This window comes from Cheilinus undulatus, linkage group 14 (genome assembly GCF_018320785.1).
Source record: "Cheilinus undulatus linkage group 14, ASM1832078v1, whole genome shotgun sequence".
Classification (NCBI taxonomy): Eukaryota; Metazoa; Chordata; class Actinopteri; order Labriformes; family Labridae; genus Cheilinus; species Cheilinus undulatus.
This window is the reverse complement of record NC_054878.1, coordinates 35,907,343-35,928,633: the sequence shown is the minus strand read 5'-3', so window position 1 is coordinate 35,928,633 and position 21,291 is coordinate 35,907,343. Positions and strand designations below refer to the sequence as shown.

At 39.9% G+C, this 21,291-nt stretch overlaps 1 protein-coding gene across 6 annotated transcripts in view; it reads left to right on the top strand.

The window, feature by feature from the left end:
* Positions 1 to 20,822, top strand: part of sipa1l1 (signal-induced proliferation-associated 1 like 1) — a 150,641-nt gene extending 129,819 nt beyond the window's left edge. For 4 of the 6 annotated variants that reach the window (XM_041805723.1, XM_041805725.1, XM_041805721.1 and 1 more), the window contains 9 exons: positions 2,314 to 2,411; positions 2,613 to 3,103; positions 5,900 to 6,085; positions 8,966 to 9,146; positions 12,572 to 12,809; positions 13,141 to 13,311; positions 14,252 to 14,363; positions 15,011 to 15,089; positions 19,450 to 20,822. In XM_041805723.1, the coding sequence (XP_041661657.1) occupies positions 2,314 to 2,411; positions 2,613 to 3,103; positions 5,900 to 6,085; positions 8,966 to 9,146; positions 12,572 to 12,809; positions 13,141 to 13,311; positions 14,252 to 14,363; positions 15,011 to 15,089; positions 19,450 to 19,593 (1,700 nt within the window). In that variant the 3' untranslated portion in view covers positions 19,594 to 20,822. The remainder of the gene's footprint in view (positions 1 to 2,313; positions 2,412 to 2,612; positions 3,104 to 5,899; positions 6,086 to 8,965; positions 9,147 to 12,571; positions 12,810 to 13,140; positions 13,312 to 14,251; positions 14,364 to 15,010; positions 15,090 to 19,449) is intronic. The other 2 variants (XM_041805726.1, XM_041805724.1) reach the window with 1 other exon arrangement.
* The last annotated feature ends 469 nt before the right edge of the window (positions 20,823 to 21,291 follow it).

Genomic DNA, 21,291 nt, shown 5'->3' with positions numbered 1-21,291 from the left:
AGATAGACCATTTCACATGTCCATGTCCATTTACCTTGGAAACATCCCATAGTCTGAGATTTTTTTGAGAGGTTCTGCCCTTCCCAAACACAGAGGTTGATTGGATGAATGTTCTGCCACATTCATCACCTGCCAACCAGAGCAAAAAAAAAAACAAAAAAAAAAAAAAAACACACACACAATGTAATTAGACTCAACGAAATAACACAAGCTCAAAAAGCATCTGTTATTGTTAATCACTATCAGTGGAACCAGTTGGTAAATTAAACTCTTACCTAAGCTAGTCTATGGAGAAGGCTTGGGTTTGAGGCTTTGTGAGATGGATCTGCCAGGTGACAGACATGGAATTTTGCTTTGCAAGGTTAACCCAGTCGTGTAGAGATCACAATTTGTCCCAAATCACAGTCACTCACATTCTTACCCTTACCCATTTACCTTCATCCAACACGTCAGCTTTGAAGGCAACATGTTCACTTTGCTATAATGTACACTATACGGACAAATCTATTTAGCTACCCCTGTTAATTGTTGAATTCAGGTGTTTCAATCAGACCCGCTAACACAGGTGTATAAAATCAAGCACCTTGCCTTGCAGTCTCCAAAATAATACAAAATGGGTCGTTCTGAAGAGCACAGTGTCTTCAAGAACGATACTGTGATGGGTGCCACCTTTGCAATAAGACAGGTTATGAAGTTTTATCCCTGCTGTATATTCCACAGTCAACTGTAAGTGATGTTATTAGAAAGTGGAAGTGTTAAGGAACAACAGCACTTAAGCCACAAGGCAGAGGACCACATATACAGCAGTCACAGAGTGGGGTCAACAACTGCTTTGGCACAGGGTGTAAAAGTCTCCAACTGATTCCAAAGCTGAAGAGTTCAGAACTTCCACTGGCATTAAAGTCAGCACAAAAACTGTACAGCAGGAGCTTCATGAAATAGGTTTCCATGGCTGAGCAGCCGCCTCACAAGCCTCACATCTCTAAGTCCAATGCAGGCTGTTACCTGCCTGACTGCATTGTGCCAACTGGGAAGTTTGATTGAGGATAGATAAGAGTATGGGCCATTTTTCAGGATTTGGCCCCTTATCTCCAGTGAATGGCAATTTTAATGCTTCAGCACACCAAGATATTTTGAACAACGCCATGCTTTCAACTTTGTGGCAACAGTTTGGGAAAGGCCCTTTTCGATTCCAACATGACTGTGGCGCAGTGCACAAAGCAAAGACATGGTTTGATGGGGTCACTGTGGAGGAACTTGACTGGCCTGCACAGAGCCCTGACCTCAGCACCACTGAGCACCTTTGGGATGACCTGGAATGGAGATTGTAAGTCAGGCCCTCTCATCCCAAATCAGTGCCTGACCTCATAAATGCTCTTCGGAATGAATGGGCACAAATTCCCACAAAAACACTTTTGTGAAAAGCCATGCTCTTAACCAAAATGCTGACATAAAAGACAAAGCTGTGTCTAAATTACAAATACAGAGCTAAACATTGCTGATATACTTTGGGATTAAGACTGCAGGAGTTAGACTGCATTTTGTTGGTCATTAACACAGGAATTTGACAGATATTGGATGTCTGGGACTTCTTATTTTATCAGAACATTTTGATTTTTACAATTTTCAGATCAAAGTTTAAACTTTCTGTTCTCTGACAACCCTACTGTATACACAGAGGCTTTCAAACCAGCAGATATGTTTACGTGCTGCCGTGTCTAATTAGTGCAGTGAGCCCTGTGGGGCGCTGTGCTGAGAAAACTATGCAGAGTAATGAATATTCTAAGTGAGATATGGAGAGCTTCACAATATTACAAGATTCACCCCAGCAGATGTTATGATACCACCCTCAGCTCTCCCTCTCATGGTGCTGTGGTCATTAGCTGCCTGCTCTGAATGTCTTGTTGCATAATATCTTGACAATTACACAACAGTCCCATTTATACCCCGAGTTTCCCTTTAGGACACATAGACACATTACCTCACGCATCACAGCTCACCTCGAACAAACAAAGCCAGCAGGGACAGTCCGGGGACAAATTCGTGTTTGAAGTGTGTTGATTTTTATGACAAATGATCTTTTTTTTTTCTTTTTTGTTTTTTGTCATGGACACGGCAACAGCAGAATAAAAACAACTGTCAGCATTATGGGCCTCCTGGAAGCATGAGTGCTGTAGCAGCAAAATACACATAAGAGAGGAGAACAACTTCTCTGTTGAATCATCAACAAGTCATCTGTTTGTGCCGCAGGCGGGCTCCGTGCATGTGTTTGTCACCAACCTTGGCTGTGTTTATTGCTTTGTTTTATTACAGAGGCACCAGTTTCAAAGTCTGGTCAAGGCTACTCTGGAGCTCCCAGAATCCAGAGGCAGGAGCAGGTCATCCACCTGTCACCCAAGAAGGGCAGTCAGGTCAGCCTCTAAAACTTTCTTACAATGTTTAGTCTCTCTGGAGGTTTAAGGACCCCTGAGTCTGTGTTTAATTACATTCTACACTTTCTTCACTTACTCGACCATTGGTAGTATTTTTATATAGTTGAAAAAGCAGACTGAAACCTTGAAACCTTCCTTAACTGTCATATCCTTCACTCATCCACATCCTGGTTCTTCTAGCAGTCCGATGGCCCTTACTCTGGACACTCCAGCAGTAACACCCTCTCCAGCACAGCCTCCAGCGGGGGCCACAGCGACAGCGATAAATGGTACGAAATGGGCGCGGGTGGAGGCTCCAGCGGCGACCAGGGAGAAACAGAGCCAAACGGCCTTGGAGGAGGAGGCTACCTCCAAGGAGCATCTGCTGACAGCGGCATCGATACTAGCTCTTACGGAGCTCCTCATCACTCCCATCCTCATTCACATCATGGCAGCACCACCTCCCTGCTGGCTCCCAGTGGAAGCAGGGAGAGCAGGGACCGGTCAGTGTCTCCGTGGCACAGTCCCACAGAGGGAGGGCGCAGGATGCTGGAGAGGTCACCTGCTGCAGCTGAGTCCTCAGGACCTCCAGTGGAGAGGAGTCTGGATGGGACAGGTCGAACCCCGCCTACACATCTTCTTGTTAGAGACAGCAGCACCTACAGTCTTAGTGACCAAGGATCCCACTCCAGGTCAGTCTGAGTGATGGAAGTGTTTAAGTGAATGGAAAAGAAAGTAGTCTGTCTGTGAAAACCCTTAACTATATACTCACTGATCACTTTATAAGGACAACATGATGATTGTGAACAGATAGTTCTTAGTTCTACCTCAAACGTTTATCTTAAGGAACAGTGTGCTCTTGAATAAAAACAGTGTATCCTTAGGCTCAAGAAATCAGCATCTGAAGCACAATCAGTTGCCTGTTTCAAGGACACTCATTGATAAAAAGCCACAATCATAAACTACATGGTCTAAGAATACAGTCCAAAATCTGCAGAAGACTGTTATGAATAGGCTATTCTGTTATAAAAACAGTGAATCCAGCACAGACTTTGAATTAAACACGTATGAATCTTATTTCCCTTCATTTTTTTGTCTTAAACTAATTTGATTTTTAATAGCAAGTTTGACCCTCTCTACTTTGCCATGTCATCACAGCATGTTTTCTTCGCCTCTACCGCATGTTTCCAATTCTCATCACTCATGTCAACAGTTTCTTTGCCCAAGATGAACACACACTCTGACCTCCTCGCTCTCAATGAGTCTTTGCTGGAAACCAAGCATGGGAGTAATTTTTACTCCCTCTTATCTTTCCACATTAGGCCTCAGGAAATGTGGAACACGTGTCCAACCTTTCAGAGCTGAGAGAACTCCAGTGTCTCGTTCTTCCTGTTAATAATTCAGACGTTCAGATGGAGTTACAGTTCATGACCTGGGCATCATCTGTCCAGCATTTAAGCTACATTGGTTTTCTGTCATATTTCATATTGGGGGGAGGGGGCTGAAATGAGTTGGGGAAGGTTTGCTTGATGCTTGACTATAATTCAAGGGTGATTTTTTTTCCACTTTTATATGGAATTTACAATTTTTCAACATGAGAAGCTGGCAAACAATACTTTATTTTCCATGGAAAACTATATGTGGTATATTTAATCGCTGCCAAGGTAGGCTATATTTCCCAACTGTTTTACATTTTTCTTTAAGATTGCTATGTGAGATCCCTAAATTTGTGCATGAACTGTGCTCTACAGTTGATCAGAGGGAGAAAGGGAGAAATCTGTGTTATGTCTCTCCTTAAATGCACTGTCTGTAGCGTGACATTTTGTGTCAATTATAAGCCTTGTTATGCCGTTGTTTTCTTTGTTTTGATCAGCTTGTTGCCATTGATGTTATTCTGCAGCCTTAATTTTTACTGTCATTTTGACAACCTTTCCTTTTATTATTTGTATTTCTGCAATTAAAAAATTGAATGGGAGCGTGGGGTGATTCCCCTGCTTTTTCATCTTTTGCCAATCACATTCCTGACAATTTTCCAACTGTATTTCAAGGATTTATGTCCACCCACAAATATTGCTATTTGAAATAAACATAACATACATTTGCCAACATGAAAGATAATAAGATGCTGGATTCTTAGAAAGATTCCCTACCTGTTAGGAGGCCTGCCCAGAGAATTGGCAGGGCCACTGAAAAAAAACATGTGAATTCCCCCCCCCCCCCACTTGTGATTTATTTACAATATCAATGCATGTGTGTTCGATCAGTAGCATTGCTGCTAGCATCCTGGCTAACAGTTTCCGCATTTTGGAGCTGAAAAGTATCTCTCTTTCCATCAAATTCTGCTGCTAACAAGACTACTACTTTTGCCCCTTTTTTTCAACTTCTGACTCCTTTCCCACTATTTTTTTTTTTGCCACTGTTAACCCATTTTCGCAACCTTTTTGCATCTTTAAACCAACTCTTGCCACTTTTTTTACCACTTTCAGTCCACGTTCGTCACTTGTTGCTCATTTTTGTATCTTTTTTGGAACTTATTTAATTTTTACTAAAATCATCAAAGTTTTTTGTACTTTATCTTCTGGCATCCAGACACCTTACATTACTTTCCATATGGTTTAGGTTAGTTTCCCCTTTCACATTTTTTACTGTTTTACTGTTTTAAGAAAAGAGGTTTACATCTTTAAAAAGGCCATTTTGTACTACAGCATTAATTAATAAAATTATTTTGTATTGCTCTGATAACAGTGGTTATTGTTCAGGTTGAAAATAAAATAAAGTTATCACAGTTTCACTCTACAATGGACCATGATTTTGCTGGCCTCCATGCACCAGTTTGACAGGGCCCAAGAAAACCCTCCCCTTTATCCCCCTTTATGGGCAACCTTGCCTGTTAGGATAAGATTAAACAAGGAGACCTCAGGGTTTATTTAGTTGATAAACCAGCTAAAAAGGCCCATTTCTTTCTGACTTCTTTAATACTTGACTGTAATATGTGAAACAACATGCATGTAAGATTAGATGCTAAAAGAGTTTAAAGTAAAAGGACTAGTGCATTGGACTGGTTTAACATCAGTCAGGTTTTGCTGGCTGCATGTTGAAAGGAAAGAAAGCCTAAACCTGTTACTCCTGCACTCACAGGCTGAGAGAAGTCTTCTTGAAGGTGACAGTTTGTATTCAAGGTGCAGGATATGTGAGAGGTCTCTTTTGATTTCATGTGCAAATTTGACAACCGTCCTTTTTTTAATGGCCTGAAGGGATCGCTTTTACTTGAAGACTGTGTGGCTGACTCAAGACCAAAATTGGTTTCTTAGGAGTCAATCAGTTTTGATTTTCCTCGCTTAACTTGTGACTTTAGATTTTATTCACCCAAGTATAGTGATGCAACTTGTGTTTTTCTTACATCACTGCCTTATCAGTTATTTTTTATCTATTGTCATGATGAGAAACACCTCTCATTTTCTTCTTCTTGCGCCCCTCTTTCATCCTAGGCATTCGGGCCACAGCTCTCCCAGAGATGAGTCCTCCTCTTCAGCCACCTCCCCTTCATCCCAGTCCTCAGCGTCCCCTGGGCCAAAGAGCTTCTACCCCCGCCAGGGAGCTCAGTCCAAGTTCCTGATCGGCTGGAGGAAACCTGGATCCACGATAAACTCGGTTGACTTTGGAGACACCCGCAAGTAAGGAAAAAAGGCAACAAGGCAAAAATAAATTAGGTCTTTAATTAAAAGCTTAAAAGCCCGGGAGTGGGTTAGTATTGCACACAGTTGCAGAAAATTTAAGTTAAATGAAATAAATGGTGCAACCACTGTTTGTAGAGTTACTATTGCATTGCTCAAAGGTACAATAGGGGGTTCTTTTAAAGTATAACATCATTTCTTCTGCAATTGAGTCCCTTTGGAGGCTGTTATGTTTAAATGTGTAAGAGGGCTTACATTAGAGGTAGATGCCAAGTCGATAAATATGCTGCACTTATAAATCTATCACTCCCTACAGGATTAGAACATATATCACATATCACAAGGACATGGGAAATACCTTGCTTTTTGTGTACAGCCACGACTCATTGATAAACCATTGTTGTGAAGCTTATAATGCTGCATATGCAACCCTTTTCCAAAAAAGTTAGGACACTGTCTAAAGTGTAAATGAGAAAGAAAGCCACTTATGTGGTCAGGGGTTCAGTGCCTTGCTCAAGCAAACCTTGGCAGTACTCTGGAAATGAGCTGGCACCTCTCCGGATACCAGACTAGTCTACAGGCTTGGTCCTACGGGGACTTGAGCCGTCAATCTTCTGGTTCCTGCTCGACGTACTTACTGGCTGAGCCATTGCAACTCTCAGAACAGCCCGAGGACAACAGATCACATGCTGAAACCAAGTCATGTTGAGCTCCAGGGATCTCAAAAACTTTAAAATATAGCAAAGGATGGCCTATATTTAAAAAATCTATTTATATTGCCAGAGACTAAATGTCTTTTTCGCTCCAATGTGTTAAGCTTTGTGCCAAAAAATAAAAGAAGATATCATCGAATGATTATGAGCCATGCAGACTGCAAGTAGCAAAGTGTCTGCAATGTAAGAAAGTTTTATTTGCCTGTTTTAAATATGTTTCCAAAAAGATCCTTAAGGTGCACACGATCCATTAAAGAAAAGCTGAAATGGGAAACTTAAAGCAGCCATATTAGACCACTGCAAAAGGGAAAATCCTGTCATGGACTAGAAAAATGCCAGGGTTAATCCTCTAGAGAGCACCACAGATAAATCAAGGAAGCCATTGAGATTCAGAAACAGGGCCATAAGACTATAAACAGGGACAAAGGAGCTTACATGTTGCCCCACACCTGGGATGCTATCCTGAAGAAGCTGCCAGACAGCAGAGGGTGTGTTCGTCCTATCAATCAGGACAGGATGACCAAACCTGCATATGATCAGCTGATAAGACACATCACAACAACATTACATGGCTCCTCTGAAGAAGACTGAAGGAACTTAGCAGTCAAAACATGTCGAGGTAACACAAAACTATACTCCTTTGTCGATAAGGACACACAAAAAAATCAAGCATTTTGTGAGGGCAAACAAAATGCTGCTATCTTGAAGGAGGAGAGTTGTTCCATCCATTCTTTATGTAGGATTTACAGCAGGCTGTCCCGTCATTTTCATAGCAGGTTTCAGGTTTCCAATACTCCAGACATTTTCAGTCTGTCACAAGATGATAAGAAAAGTTACCCTCAACCTATATCATTCTTTTCTACTGCAGTCTTTCACAGAGTGATGAATCCCTCTCCATCCTTACTTTAGGTAGATCCAGCCTCCCTCAGATGCACTTTTTGTTCCCAGTCATGTAACTAACCCACTGCAAGTTAAATGAAGCTCAGCGTTAGTCCGTGTAGTACACGGAGGTCATACGCCCAACCATGATCAGCTGATGGCCAGCCAAACCCAAGTTATCTCCTGGCTCCCACAGCCTATCACAGCTCTTTCTCTTAACATGGTGGTCTATTCAAATATGACATCCTTTTCACCAATCCCTGCTTCATCAACGCTGATGCACCATGCTGCTGGCAAAGCTTTACCTCCTCCACCCCAGCCTCCTCCTTTATAGCAAAAAAGCTTGTTTCACCCTCATATTCAGAGTCATGCTGCTATGGATTAATTGCTTCTGAACTAATATCACTGTGTCCAATATGCATTGTCATAAATGTATCTCTTCATATGGAGGTTTCTAGCTATGCGTTAACTGGAAAGTCAAATCATGCCGCTTGTCTAACCCAGGGAGTACTTTTTGAGCAGAGCCTTCTCTGCCAAGTAAAACTGTATATCCATTTTGTAAGGAGTTACACCAGGTGTTTTCTTTCAACATTTTTGAACTTTTCCAGTCTTTTGATCCCACTCTCATCTTTTTTGATACACATGTTCTGCATCAGATTCAAAATGGGCATATAATTCATCCAAAACAACAAAATTCCACAGTTTAAAGATTTAAAAAGCAAAGATTTTGCTATTTTCAATTACATGTGGGGCCTATGTGCTTCGCAAACTATCACTGTCTGCTCTAATTTACATTTTAAACAGTTTCCCATCTTTTTTGGAAACAGGGTTGTATGTTTGAACTGTCAGAAGGGATGACTGCATTTTGCAGTGTTGTTATATCACAATGCAGTAGACTTTTTTTCCCTGCATGCCTGTGTATACTGAGCTGACACAATGAAAAATCCCTAGCTTTACAATGATAGTATTTATGGTAAAGCTGCTGTGTGAGCTGCTATATGATCCTATTACTTGTCCACCCACTTTGTTTTCCTGTTAAGGTCTTGTTGAGGTAATCATATGCGTTTAACTTGATTACCCCCTTGTGGTGGAAAAGGATATTACACTAGAAGCCTTAAATAGTAATGGGGTGACTTAATGCAGTGAGAATTCTGTGTAATAGGGGCTAAATGATGTCATAACTTTAGTTTTTATCAGCTTTAAATTATAGGGAATATGAAATATGATCATTTCTCTATCTCATGATTCTGGCTGTTCAATTATACGTCTGTTACCTTGTGTGTTTTAGGAAGTCTCCAGGAGAAGGAGGAGTTGAGGTTGTACCCACACCTGCAGCGAGGCCTTCTCTGCGGGACATGCACTCACCTCAGCCTCACGCCAAGTCAACCATGGAGGAGGATGTGAAGAGACACAGCACTCCAGACAGCCCCCCAGCCCCACGCAGACACAAGGAGAAAACACGTCTGCAGGCATGTTTGTGAATCTTTTTAGTCAAGGAGCCCGTTTATAGACGCATTAGACTTCAGTGAAGCTATCTAATGAATGGAGTTAATTAACAACAGATAATGGAGGCAAGCTTTTTTCATTTAAATCTTACAAGATTAGGCCTGGGCCATCAGGTCATTGTAATTCTGAAAGTACCCAATGAATGCTGGCCTCCAATAATTAGAGAAAACACTAAAAATATCTTTGTCCAATTCAACTAGTAACATATTTTTGTTTAATTTTTTATGTTAAAGCCTTAAATGACAAAGAACCTCTGTAAAAATGAACTCACATTATTCATATATTTAACCATTAGGAATATTTGCTTTGAGATAGAAAGGCCCAGTGTCAGTGTCCACACTCTCTAACTCCCTGACTTAGAGGTGTCCCACTAAGTCCTTGAGGGCTTAAGGCTGTCCCACTGTCAAATCATAAAGTGCATGAGGGACCTCGTAGACTTTTTGGGCCTCTTTGACCCTTTCTGTGAGTGTGCATATCTGCAGACTTAGCATGAGGGAATTACCCATAGTTCATAGCATTGTGATGTATGACAAGGATTCCCTGGGGAAGCCCGCTAGCGAATGCTATGGGGGGGGGGGGGCGAATGGTAAACAAAAGACATGGTGGGTGCAAAAAATATTTGTTCCTTTTAGTTTATATATAAAACAGCCTTCATCCACTGATCAAATAGGCCTATAGGCGAGGCATGCTTGTTTTGATTTTTTTGTTTTTTTCTCTGAGCAGAATTCTGACCGTCAACAGAAAACAAAGGGCTGTCCCATTCCCATTTATACCACCTCGCACATTGCAGCCTCATGCTCTCAATCACTTTCCAGGTGCAGTCAGTTAAGTCCATAAGGACTGAGGGCTCAGGGTTAAGGGAGGAGATTGAGATTCTCTTTTAAGGGATCCCCAGATGAGACAGCAATATAAAATACCACTCAAAGAACAGACAATAGATTAATAACAAGCAGAAATTTACACCAGGCAATCAATCAGCAATACTACATAGCAAGACACATTCATACAAATGATCCTTTATTTTGTTTTTATTATTAACTCAGTAAATAAAATGCTTTAAGCTCTTTATAAATGGGGAAATGATAATGGATGATTATGGAGTCTTTGATTTATTTGAGCTTATTGTAACCTACAACTTTTCTCAGACCTAAAACCATTGTTCTGCAGTAGTGGCAACTTTCGTGAAATTATTTAAATGTCACTGCATTTATATGTGGCTTGTTTCTGATGCATGTCCACAAATAAATTACATTACAGATTTATTGAGTTCATTCTCCATTTACCAGTTGGGAGATTCCACATTTTCTGGGACAATATCCAAACTTAAAATCTTCAAAAAACGTTGGGAAATACTATCAAAAATACCTTCATTGTGAAGCTTCCACTAACTTCACTGCCAACAAAGATGATCTCATTTCATTACAATCTGACCGTGCATCCTGCTATCTCTAATGACTGAACCCTACGAACAACAAAATTACTAAATACATGCAAAAATTAACCGATAAATAAACAAGCAATGCAGGTTCCTATTTTGAAATCCATTTTCCATAAACTTTTTTCTTACTTCTAGCTTTACCGACATTTACCAAAATCAGAAATCTTTAAATTGAAATAGAGCAAAATTAAAATACCTTTTACATCCATGATGTTGGACGTAGATGGCGTCTTAAAAGGGGACATGCCACCAATTTATCCTTGGACTGTTGTATTGAATCCTTCTGTTTGCTTACACTGGATGAAAAGCAAGAACTGAATGAAGCTCGACACTCTACTGATTCCCTTCCTACCTCTCTCCAAACACCACTCAGAAGATTAACAAAACCTGGTCAAACAGTAATAATCTTTTTCCAAGGTTATGTGAAAAGATGGGTCAATATGTGAGCTGACTGTGTGGTGGATAGTTTTGGAAGAATTTATATGAACCAGTTGACTTTATCACTCGCCAAGGAATCCACATAAGCCACTGCCATAGACCATAAGATACTGCTTTGAAAATATCGGGATGCTGTACATTTTAGGAAACTGCAGTTTCAAATGAAAATAGTATTACAAAAAAGAGAGGTCAAATTACTATATAGCTCTTCTCTCTTCTTGTCTGAGTGTTGTCCAGTAACTCATATATCTTCCTTTCCAGGAGTCTTAGTTAATTAAATAGGTGGAGGAGGCCACAAAGAAGCAACAGCAGATATCTACTCACTACTGACATTTTATGCAGTTACTAAATCTTTAACATATTGATATAAAAAATTAAATATTTAACATATTAAATGACTGAGATACAAGATTAAACTGTCACTCCATAATTGATGTAAATATGCTTTTCAGATCCTTTAAATCAAATAACCTTGTTGATTACAGTTTACAAATGAACTTAAATCATTGCATGCTGAGTAGTTTAACACCACAGAGTATTTTCAGCCTTGTATACCTTGAGTTTACCATTTGTTGGTTGAAACATTTAGCCATTGCCATCTTTTTTTTTGGCGCTATACCTTAGCACATTTTTAGGGTTGGACACATTTTATTCTGCCTCTGTTCCAAACATCATGTTATTACGGTTGTTTCCTGTCTGTCTCAGAGTGGCCATGACTTTATGGACCCTAATTTTACTGAAAGAAGGCCAGTTTTTTTATCTGCTTCTCACATATTTGACTGTTTTTGCAGTCACTGAGGAAGTCCCCCTGCTGGCCTTTATGCAGAATGCATGTTTCTTACCATTCTGCATTGGTTTCACCTCACAAACCCGAGGCTTTGTCTACTTCTTTTCAATCAATTAGTCTTTCAGTTTGTAGTTGTTTAAAGTCAATTAGTGACAAATGTCTTTTACTGACACATCTTAAATAAAATCTAGACTGTACATTTTGTTATATAATTCAAATAGATCCAACATAAACCAATCATAGGCTTATAACAATACCGGATTTTTTTTTAACTATGATGTGATGCTACCTGTTTTGATACCTTGACAACAGAAACAGAAAACTAATGCATTCAGTTCTGGGAACTTTGTTTTTCGATTTTTAAAGATTGCAAGCTGACTACTTCACACTAAATTGCACGTAAACTATAATAAAGACACAATTAATCCATGAAGAGTTGCAAGCAAACACCTGCACACATTCTAAATTATAGTCATATAGTAAACGTGCAATTTAGACAGCGTGCAGGTGTTTGCTTGCAATTCTCGATGGACTTATTCATCTCCTAACAGCCTGTCTCATGAAATAGATGTGCTGTTATTTTAAAGTCTTAGATCTTTTTAAAACTAATAGTCAATGAAGTAATGGATAGTATGTCCTTTAAAAGCATGTGGTTTTGAACAGTTTTGATTCAAATTCTCCATAAACTAACACATCTCCATCATTCACTTAACTCTAACTTACAGCACAATCAGAAGTCTCCACCAAGCCATGAGCCTGTTAGCCGCCGCCGCTCACTCCATCGCACCCTGTCAGATGAGAGTATCTACAGGGGTCAGCGCCTTCCTTCGCTGGGAGACTCTGTGACAGATCCGACACTCGGTGCTGATTCCCTCTTCAGCTGCTCCACCCTCCCGCGCTCACCTACCACCCGGGGTGTTCCCCTCCGACGGCCCTCCTACAAGCTGGGAGTCAAACTGCACGGTAAGAAGAAGATGGAAGAGTGGAGGAATCATTCCTACCGAGGCATTTACTACAGGGGGAGGTTTTCCACATTCAGGGGTGTTGCCTCCATGAGTTTTGTACTGTAGGGTTTAATTTTATGTGGTCAATTTATCTGTGAAGTGGAATCATTACTGCACAAGAGTCTTAATATGTTGAAAAGAGGTCATGTAGTTTGTAATTGTGTATTGAGGTTGTGTACTTGATCAGATGTGGATGAAGTTCAAGAAAAGAACTGCCCACTTTTGATGAAAGATACATAATTATAACTGAAACAGTTTCAGTATTTTACATGATTTATTTGTGTTCATAGGTGATCTTTCGGCATCTGACACATCATTGGTGGATTTGGTGGAGCGCCATCGTGGACCCCTCCCTCAGGAGCTGATGCCGCTCCCATCTTCAGGCAGGGACAGCCCATTAGAGTGGACTCACCTTGTGGATGTGGCCAACACCTTTGAAACTGAAAGGAGCACACACTACGGTAACACCAGTTAGAAACAAGTGTACACATATCTGTCTTAATCTTTTCATGTGGACTCAAAAAGCCCTTGAGTCATAGATATTCTTCATACTGTGACCCTGAAATCCAGATAAAGAACGCATCAAAGTGGCTAAAAGGCTGGATCAAAATGTGGAAACCTTTCTTTGTAAAGTTGTTGTAAATGAGTCTTTTGTTACTGAAGTGTGTATTTGTTACATTAAGTACAGAGCTCTCTCTTTATTTGTGGATTTTTATGGTGCACTTTCTTTATTGTATTATACATTTCTCTGCACCTTCTGCTGATTTCATGATTTTTTCTTTTTATAAAGTTTCATTTTGCCTTTTTTTTTTTTTTTTTTTTACATGAGCAAGGGAGAACAAAACGACAAATTTGCAACAATCAGCAAACTATATTGAGCAAAGACATCATGAAAGGATACAAAAGTAACATAGGAAGATAGAGAAGGGAAAAAAGAAAGGAAGAAAAAATGTAAATCTGATTAAGGGGACTAAATGTGATTGAAGTGTACAAATATTTGTGAAAATAGGTAGGGGAGTATGCATGTAGTTGTCTGGATGAACGTTGCGATATGAAGCCGTTGTAAGGTTTCTGAGTTTGACTGCTCATCATATAGAGTTCGATGGCGTTCACCCACTTTTTCGTCAGCTCTGGTTCCAGAAATAGAATTTGCCATTGAAGTATCCCATAGACGTTTTGCAAAACCCTTTTTAAAACACTTTGGATGCATGAACCATGCCAGCCAGCTACCTGAATGCTCGTGACAACAAAATATTTGCCCTATCCAGCCACAGATTTATTGTCAGGACATGGTTCGATTGTTGTCAACATTGCAGTGAAATGTTGTAACTCTGATGCCCCTTAAATGATTTTCCTAACTTTGTCGTGTTTTAACCTTCTTTCGTGCCTCTTCTCTTCCAGTTCAGAGAAGTTACGTGTTTGGAGATGCAAACCACAGAAGCAGCGGCGCCTCTAGTCCCCAACAGCCCCACATAGAGCTGCAGCCAGCCCCTCTGTCACGGCCCTCATCCAGGTAACAACATACACATACATTCCTCTGAGGAAGCTAGGAGAATCAGTGAAGCAAATCATAGTAACTATTACAAATACTTCCTAAAGAGTGTTCATCCTGTGCGGCAAACAGAAACCCTTATTGGGCATGCATTTATACTCTTTATTTACCCTGTTTTCCTGGATAATTAATAAATTCCAGTTGTTTTCTCAAGATCTCAACCAAGTTATCCCTGGGGTTGTAACAACTAAAACAAACAAAAATAGTCTTAACTTCCCGCATTTGAATGGGCAGTGCATGTCTGTCCTATGGTCCATGAGGCCTGTCATAGTGAACAAACTATTGTTTGCATCTAGATTACCAGAAAAATGCCCTGTCAATATATGAAAATAAATTTTGTTGTCTCGAGATAATGAGAAAAGTGAGTGGAAATCTCGAGAAGACAACTAACAATACTCTTAAACACAGGAAAAAGATTAATTAAAATAAGTCTGCCTAGGGTCGGGGTTTCTAGGTCGTTTTGCCTCATTTATTTTGATTTTATATTTTGGCTACAGGGGTTCTGTTTAACTGGAACATTGAGGGAAAGAATATTTATAGTAATTTGTTTTATTCTCTCTTTCTGGGTGTATAAATAAGACCTGTTATTAATTTCTTTTTCTCCACAGTGAGGGTCACATAGGGCTGGAGAGGAAGGTGACTAAGCTGGAGGCCATGGTAAAAATGCTCCAGGAAGACCTGAAAAAGGTGGGGGAGAAATGCAAACATTCTTACACAGTGCATCCACTCTTTTGTTGTCATCTGTTGTAAAATTGGAACTTTGAAGTAGAAATTTGCTTTGAATATAAATACCTGAGTTTTCTTTTCTATTCAAGTGCCAGTAGGGATGAAAAATTAAACTCTTGGCTAATTTGCATACAGTGAAACAGGGAACAGATGTAACAAAATTAGTCTGTCCTCAAAAGAAAATACAAAGTCAGCAGTTGTGCGCTGCCATTGTTGTTTTAGTTCCACTCTGCTGATTATCTTTGTTACCTGCTGACTCAGATTTCATTATAATCACTCAAAATATGAGCTTTATGTCATGTCACATTAAAGAAACTGAAGCAGTGTACAGGTTTGCAATTTACACTGTCATTCATTTACAGATTCTGCCTACCTTTCAGTTAATTTCTCTGTTACAAGGCAGGGGAATTGCTGCAACATTCAGAGACTGTTATTTATTTTTCTCATCCATCTTCTTCAAAATCTTCTCTACCTATGTCTGCAACACTTGCAGAGTTTAAGGTAGAAAAGCTGCTGGAACTCAAAGTTAACTGTGGAGATCTTAAGGAAAAAATACACCCTTTTTAAAGTAACTCAAAGGTAGTTTCAATGTAGGAGTCATTTTCGGGCTTACTTCAGGTATTGTCCGTTTTAGGACATTCTCATGGCTCAGACTCAGGTGTCAGATCTTGGATGAAAAAAAATAAAAGGTCTCAGGAATAAAGATGTCATGTCTTATGGAAGAGACTTCAGGTCTCTGAAAAAACTGAGTCACATCTTAGGAAATACGATGTCAGCTCTCAGGGAAAACTGAGTCAGGTCTGAATAAAAACTGAGTCAGGTCTCAAGAAAACATGAGTCAGGTCTGAAGAAAAACGGTGTCAGGTCTGAGGAAAACATGAGTCAAGTCTCAAGAAAAACTGAGTCAGGTCTCAAGAGAACCTAAGTCAGGCGCAAGAAACATTGAGTCGGGTCTCAAGAAAACATTAGTCAGGTCTGAAGAAAAACTGAGTCAGGTCTGAAGAAAAACTGAGTCAGGTCTCAAGAGAAACTGAGTCAGGTCTCAAGAGAAACTGAGTTAGGTCTCAAGAAAACATGAGTCAGGTCTGAAGAAAAACTGAGTCAGGTCTGAAAAGAAACTGAGTCAGGTCTGAAGAAAACATGAGTCAGGTCTTAATAAAATCTGGGTCAGTTCTTAGGAAAACATGGATCAGGTCTCAAGAAAAACAGAGACCAGACCCAGTTGTTCCTGATTCAAGACTCAAGAAAAACTGAGTCAGGTATCAAGAAAAACTGAGTCAGTTCTGAAGAAAAACTGAGTCAGGTCTCAAGAAAAATGGGGTCAGGTCTCAAGAAAAACGGGGTCAGGTCTCAAGAAAACATGAGTCAGGTCTGAAGAGAAACTGAGTCAGGTCTGAAGAGAAACTGGGTCAGGTCTCAGGGAAAACTGGGTCAGGTGTGAAGAGAAACTGGGTCAGGTCTGAAGAAAAACTGAGTCAGGTCTGAAGAAAAACTGGGTCAGGTCTGAAGAAAAACTGGGTCAGGTCTGAAGAAAAACTGAGTCAAGTCTGAAGAAAAACTGAGTCAGGTCTGAAGAAAAACTGGGTCAGGTGTGAAGAAAAACTGGGTCAGGTCTTAGGAAAACATGGATCATCTTTGAAGAAAAACTGAGACCTGACCCAGTTGTTCCTGAGTCAAGACTCAAGAGAAACTGAGTCAGATCTCAAGAGAAACTGAGTCAGGTCTCAAGAAAAACTGAGTTAGGTCTGAAGAAAACATGAGTCAGGTCTGAAGAAAAACTGGGTCAGGTCTCAAGAGAAAAACTGAGTCACTTCTCAGAAAGTACTACGTCAGGTCTCTGGGAAATCTGGGTCTAGTCTCCAGAACACATGAGTCAAGTCTCAAGAAAAAAATGAGTCAGGTCTCAAGAAAAACATGAGTCAGGTCTCAATAAAATCTGGGTCAGTTCTTAGGAAAACATGGATCAGGTCTCAAGAAAAACAGAGACCAGACCCAGTTGTTCCTGAGTCAAGACTCAAGAAAAACTGAGTCAGGTATCAAGAGAAACTGAGTCAGGTCTCAAGAAAAATGGGGTCAGGTCTCAAGAAAAACTGAGTCAGGTCTCAAGAAAAACGGGGTCAGGTCTCAAGAAAACATGAGTCAGGTCTGAAGAGAAACTGAGTCAGGTCTGAAGAAAAACTGGGTCAGGTCTGAAGAAAAACTGGGTCAGGTGTGAAGAAAAACTGGGTCAGGTCTTAGGAAAATATGGATCATCTTTGAAGAAAAACTGAGACCTGACCCAGTTGTTCCTGAGTCAAGACTCAAGAGAAACTGAGTCAGGTCTCAAGAAAAACTGAGTCAGGTGTCAGGAAAACATGGGTCAGGTCTGAAGAAAAAAGACATCAGTTCTGGATATAGACCAATGGAGGAAAATCTGAGAACTGACTGATGTTTTTCCTTAGAGTTGATGCTTTATGTCTGAGATCTGACACCTGAGGATGACCTTAAATGTACATCATATGGCAAGAGACCGTGGAGCACATACAGAACACCTAGTCCAGTATAGGTCTGATTGAGGTACATCTTTGCAATACCAAACAAATTATCTAAGTTTGTTTGTTCAAGTCAAAGAAATTCGATTTCAAATTATTTCAGACAAACCAATTTACATTTGCATTTTAAAATTACAGTATAGTCTTAACGACACAGTATTACAACTTTTTGAAACTGCATGTAAACAAACTGTGTTGCTGATATCCTCCTGAAAGTATACATATAAAGAAATCTGTTCACAGCTGTAAAAGAAGAGTTTATCTAGCTCAGTTGGTTCAACGTTTTCAACATATCGCATCACTAAATAAAGTCTCTACTGGTGTTCCTTGACCAGATGAATCCATATTAGTCTCTTTGACATTTCAGAAGGTATTTATGAGACAATTTCATCAACTTTCAAGGAGCTTGGAGGAAGAAAAAGTCTTGAGGGGACAAGAGAAATCTCCAGCAACAGATGTTCTAATGAAGTTGTTCTTTAAACTACAAGTTAAAGGTGCAGTATTTAATATTTGGCCTAGTAGCATTTAGCTGAACAAACTTGGTAAAATAAAGCAAAAAATTTCTAAGACGGTCTATCTAAATAAGTGTTTAGTCATCTAAGTTCAAAAATAGCTATTTTGAAAAAAACAACTCTGAATAAACCTTTAATTCATACATAGGGAGGGTCCCCTCCATGGATGCCGCCATCTTGGATTTTTACATGTTTCCATGGTAACATAGAGGAAAAAAAGGATAAATCAAGTTATTGTATTGTATTGTGTTGTATTCACATTACAGATACACATTAAATTCAACTGGTTGCCACAGTTTCCAGCAGAGAAATGCAATCTAGAACCCAATTCTAGATGTTGATATTCAGTTTTACACACTGCACCTTTAAGCTGGAGATCTCTTTGTCATGGAGTTTTCCCAGGCTTTTTGTTATTGTTACAGCCGCATTTTTAATGCCAGATTTCATGGCAGGGAAAAGGCAAGGAAGTTGTGATTATTCAAGGTTTATTTTCCCAAAGGCATTGCAGGAGCATGGTTCTAAGTACCCTCACTAAAAGCCAAAAACTGGAAGAGTTCATGTTTACTAAGATGATTGGTCACATTTGTGGAAAGTTGAAGTCATTGGACAAAATTACAAGGTTACTCAGAATTTAGCTTTATAAGTTTGAGTTACAACTTCCTTTAGGACTGATTGACTACATTTGACTGTGATGATATGATTGTTCTAGTGATGGGTTACAGCAGATTGATTCCCTCGTTTGACATTTTAACAGTCACAGAAAAGACTTTAACTTCCTTACAGCTGACGTCTGGGTGCTATGTATGTCTTATGCAACTCTATGCAAGTTCTCTGCTGTGTGAAATACTAAAAAGTATCTGAATTTCATATTTTGAATGCAGATAGTAGATCTGTTTGACACCAGCAAAGCTATTATACTTCACTGTCACCACCTTTGCCAGCCTGTAGCCAGCAGCTTTCTGCTGACTGACAGCATAGTACAAAAACCCCAAATATTTCCAGTCTTTCTTTAAATGTTGTTACGCACACAACTTATGCTTCTGGCAGACTTAAAATGTCACCTAATAAATTCTTCCTCCAAGTTTAATCTTGTTGTGACTCACTGTCTTCAGGCCAGGTTTATGTAAACACAAAATAGAGTTGATTATATAGTGTGTAATGTGTTTACGCTCAATCTTGAGGGTTTGTTTCTTTATCTGCAGTGTATTTATGAAACACCTGCTCTGTTATTTTCTTATCAAAGTTAACTGTGTAATGACTTTGTCTGTGTTTCCACAGGAGCGTGAGGAGAAGGTGAGGCTGCAAGCTCAGATCAAGAGGCTCTGGGAGGACAATCAGAGACTGCAGGAGGAGTCGCAGACCTCCGCCGCCAAGCTCAAGAAGTTCACAGAGTGGGTGTTCAACACCATCGACATGAACTGACTCTGACCGGCACATTTTTACTCACATTAAACTACACACGCAGTCCGGACAGGGAAGCTGAGGGGGATGACACTGAAGAGAAACTTTGCACAAGAAAAACGGAGACTCTCCTTTTAACAAACACTCTCATCTATTTTCTTTTGGCTTTAAACATCTCCTGGAAATATTTTGTTCCATTCTCCACAGACCCTCTGCTAAACTTCTCAGGATGAGACTTAAAAACACGAGTGTCAGATCCAGAGGGATCGACCCGTACTCTCCAAGGGACCTTGCAAGCGTTGCTTTTATTTGTTTTTCTTTCATTTTGCCGTGCCAAAAGAAGAATCCCTTCCCTGATGCCCATTTTCTGAAGAAGCCAGCTAATTTTCCTCTTGATTTGAACATAAAAGAATCACCTAAACACCTGCGTCTCATCTTTCTGGGAGGTATCCTGCCTTCTTTATCTCTCCTTTTTCTTTTGCAAATGTTTCCCAGCTTCTCTGACGAGCAACTTTAGTCTTTTGTGCCAAATCAAACTCAGCAGAGGGTGAAGGAATTATCCTTCCGTCTTCAAAATATCAACAAAACTTCAGATAGGTACGCACAAATCTATGACCCCCAGCCTCTTGGAGTTTGAATCTAAAGCCTACGGATCACATATACTTGTGTAAAAAGCGCCTAAAGAAGTTTGACACCTGAAGCGCTACAGCAGCTGACATGGAGGGCGGCTGATCTGCCTCTGAACAGAAGGGAAACCTGGATTTGTACAGTAATTTTCTTTATGTTTGTCATTTTTTTCCTCCTCTGTGACTCTCAGTTCTGGATTACAGCATCCTGCCTGTCTCTACAGCACAAAATCGAATAAGAAGGAATATATTTATAAGCCATCGGCATGTGGTGCCATAAAACAAGACTGATCTCCAGTGTGCTTTGGTCCAATCTGATTGTATGTGTCATAAAAGCAATAGGAGGAAGACGAGACTTATGACTCTCAAAATAGGGAGTTTGAGGAAGAAGTGTAATGTGGGAAAAGAAGTTTGAAGAGTCCGCAGAAGATGAAGGGATCGAATTTTAGAGAAATCAAAGGATGTACTGCCATCTCACCGTCTGGAATACAGATAGAATACAGAGAGCCAGCTGATGACAGAGACATTTTCAGGACGGAAAGTCAAAGGGGGGACTTTTTTTCCGGGTTAATTTATTTCCTTGTATTATAATTCCAATAAATAAGTTGTTCTCTTCGTACAGTACAACTGACATCAGTGTTTAGTTCCTCAAAAAAGATCACTAGCTATATTATTTAAATGGCTTTCTTTCTTAATTCTGGCTAAAGCCTGACTATATTGCTTTTTCTTCTGTATTCTGTTGTATTTTGTGGTGCCCGAGCCTGCTGTCGTGTTGCTTACAGTGCCCTCTAGTGGTGACCAGTGGAAATGTCATGATTATTTAATGTGCTGCCAGTCACTCTGTATTTCTCCAACGCCTCATTTAGACATCGACTACAGAGGCCACACAAAATCAGAAACACAATGCCAGCCTTGAGAGACAATCAGAGGTTGATTTTTGATAAAGGGAGCAGACCATAGGTGTACTTGTGCGTATGTGGGTGTGTGTGCTTACATTTCAACATCTCTTGTCTCCTCAGGTTCAGTATTATAGTAACAAGAGGATATTTATAGAGAGAAATTGACAAATATTTATGTTAAAGATGGAAATATA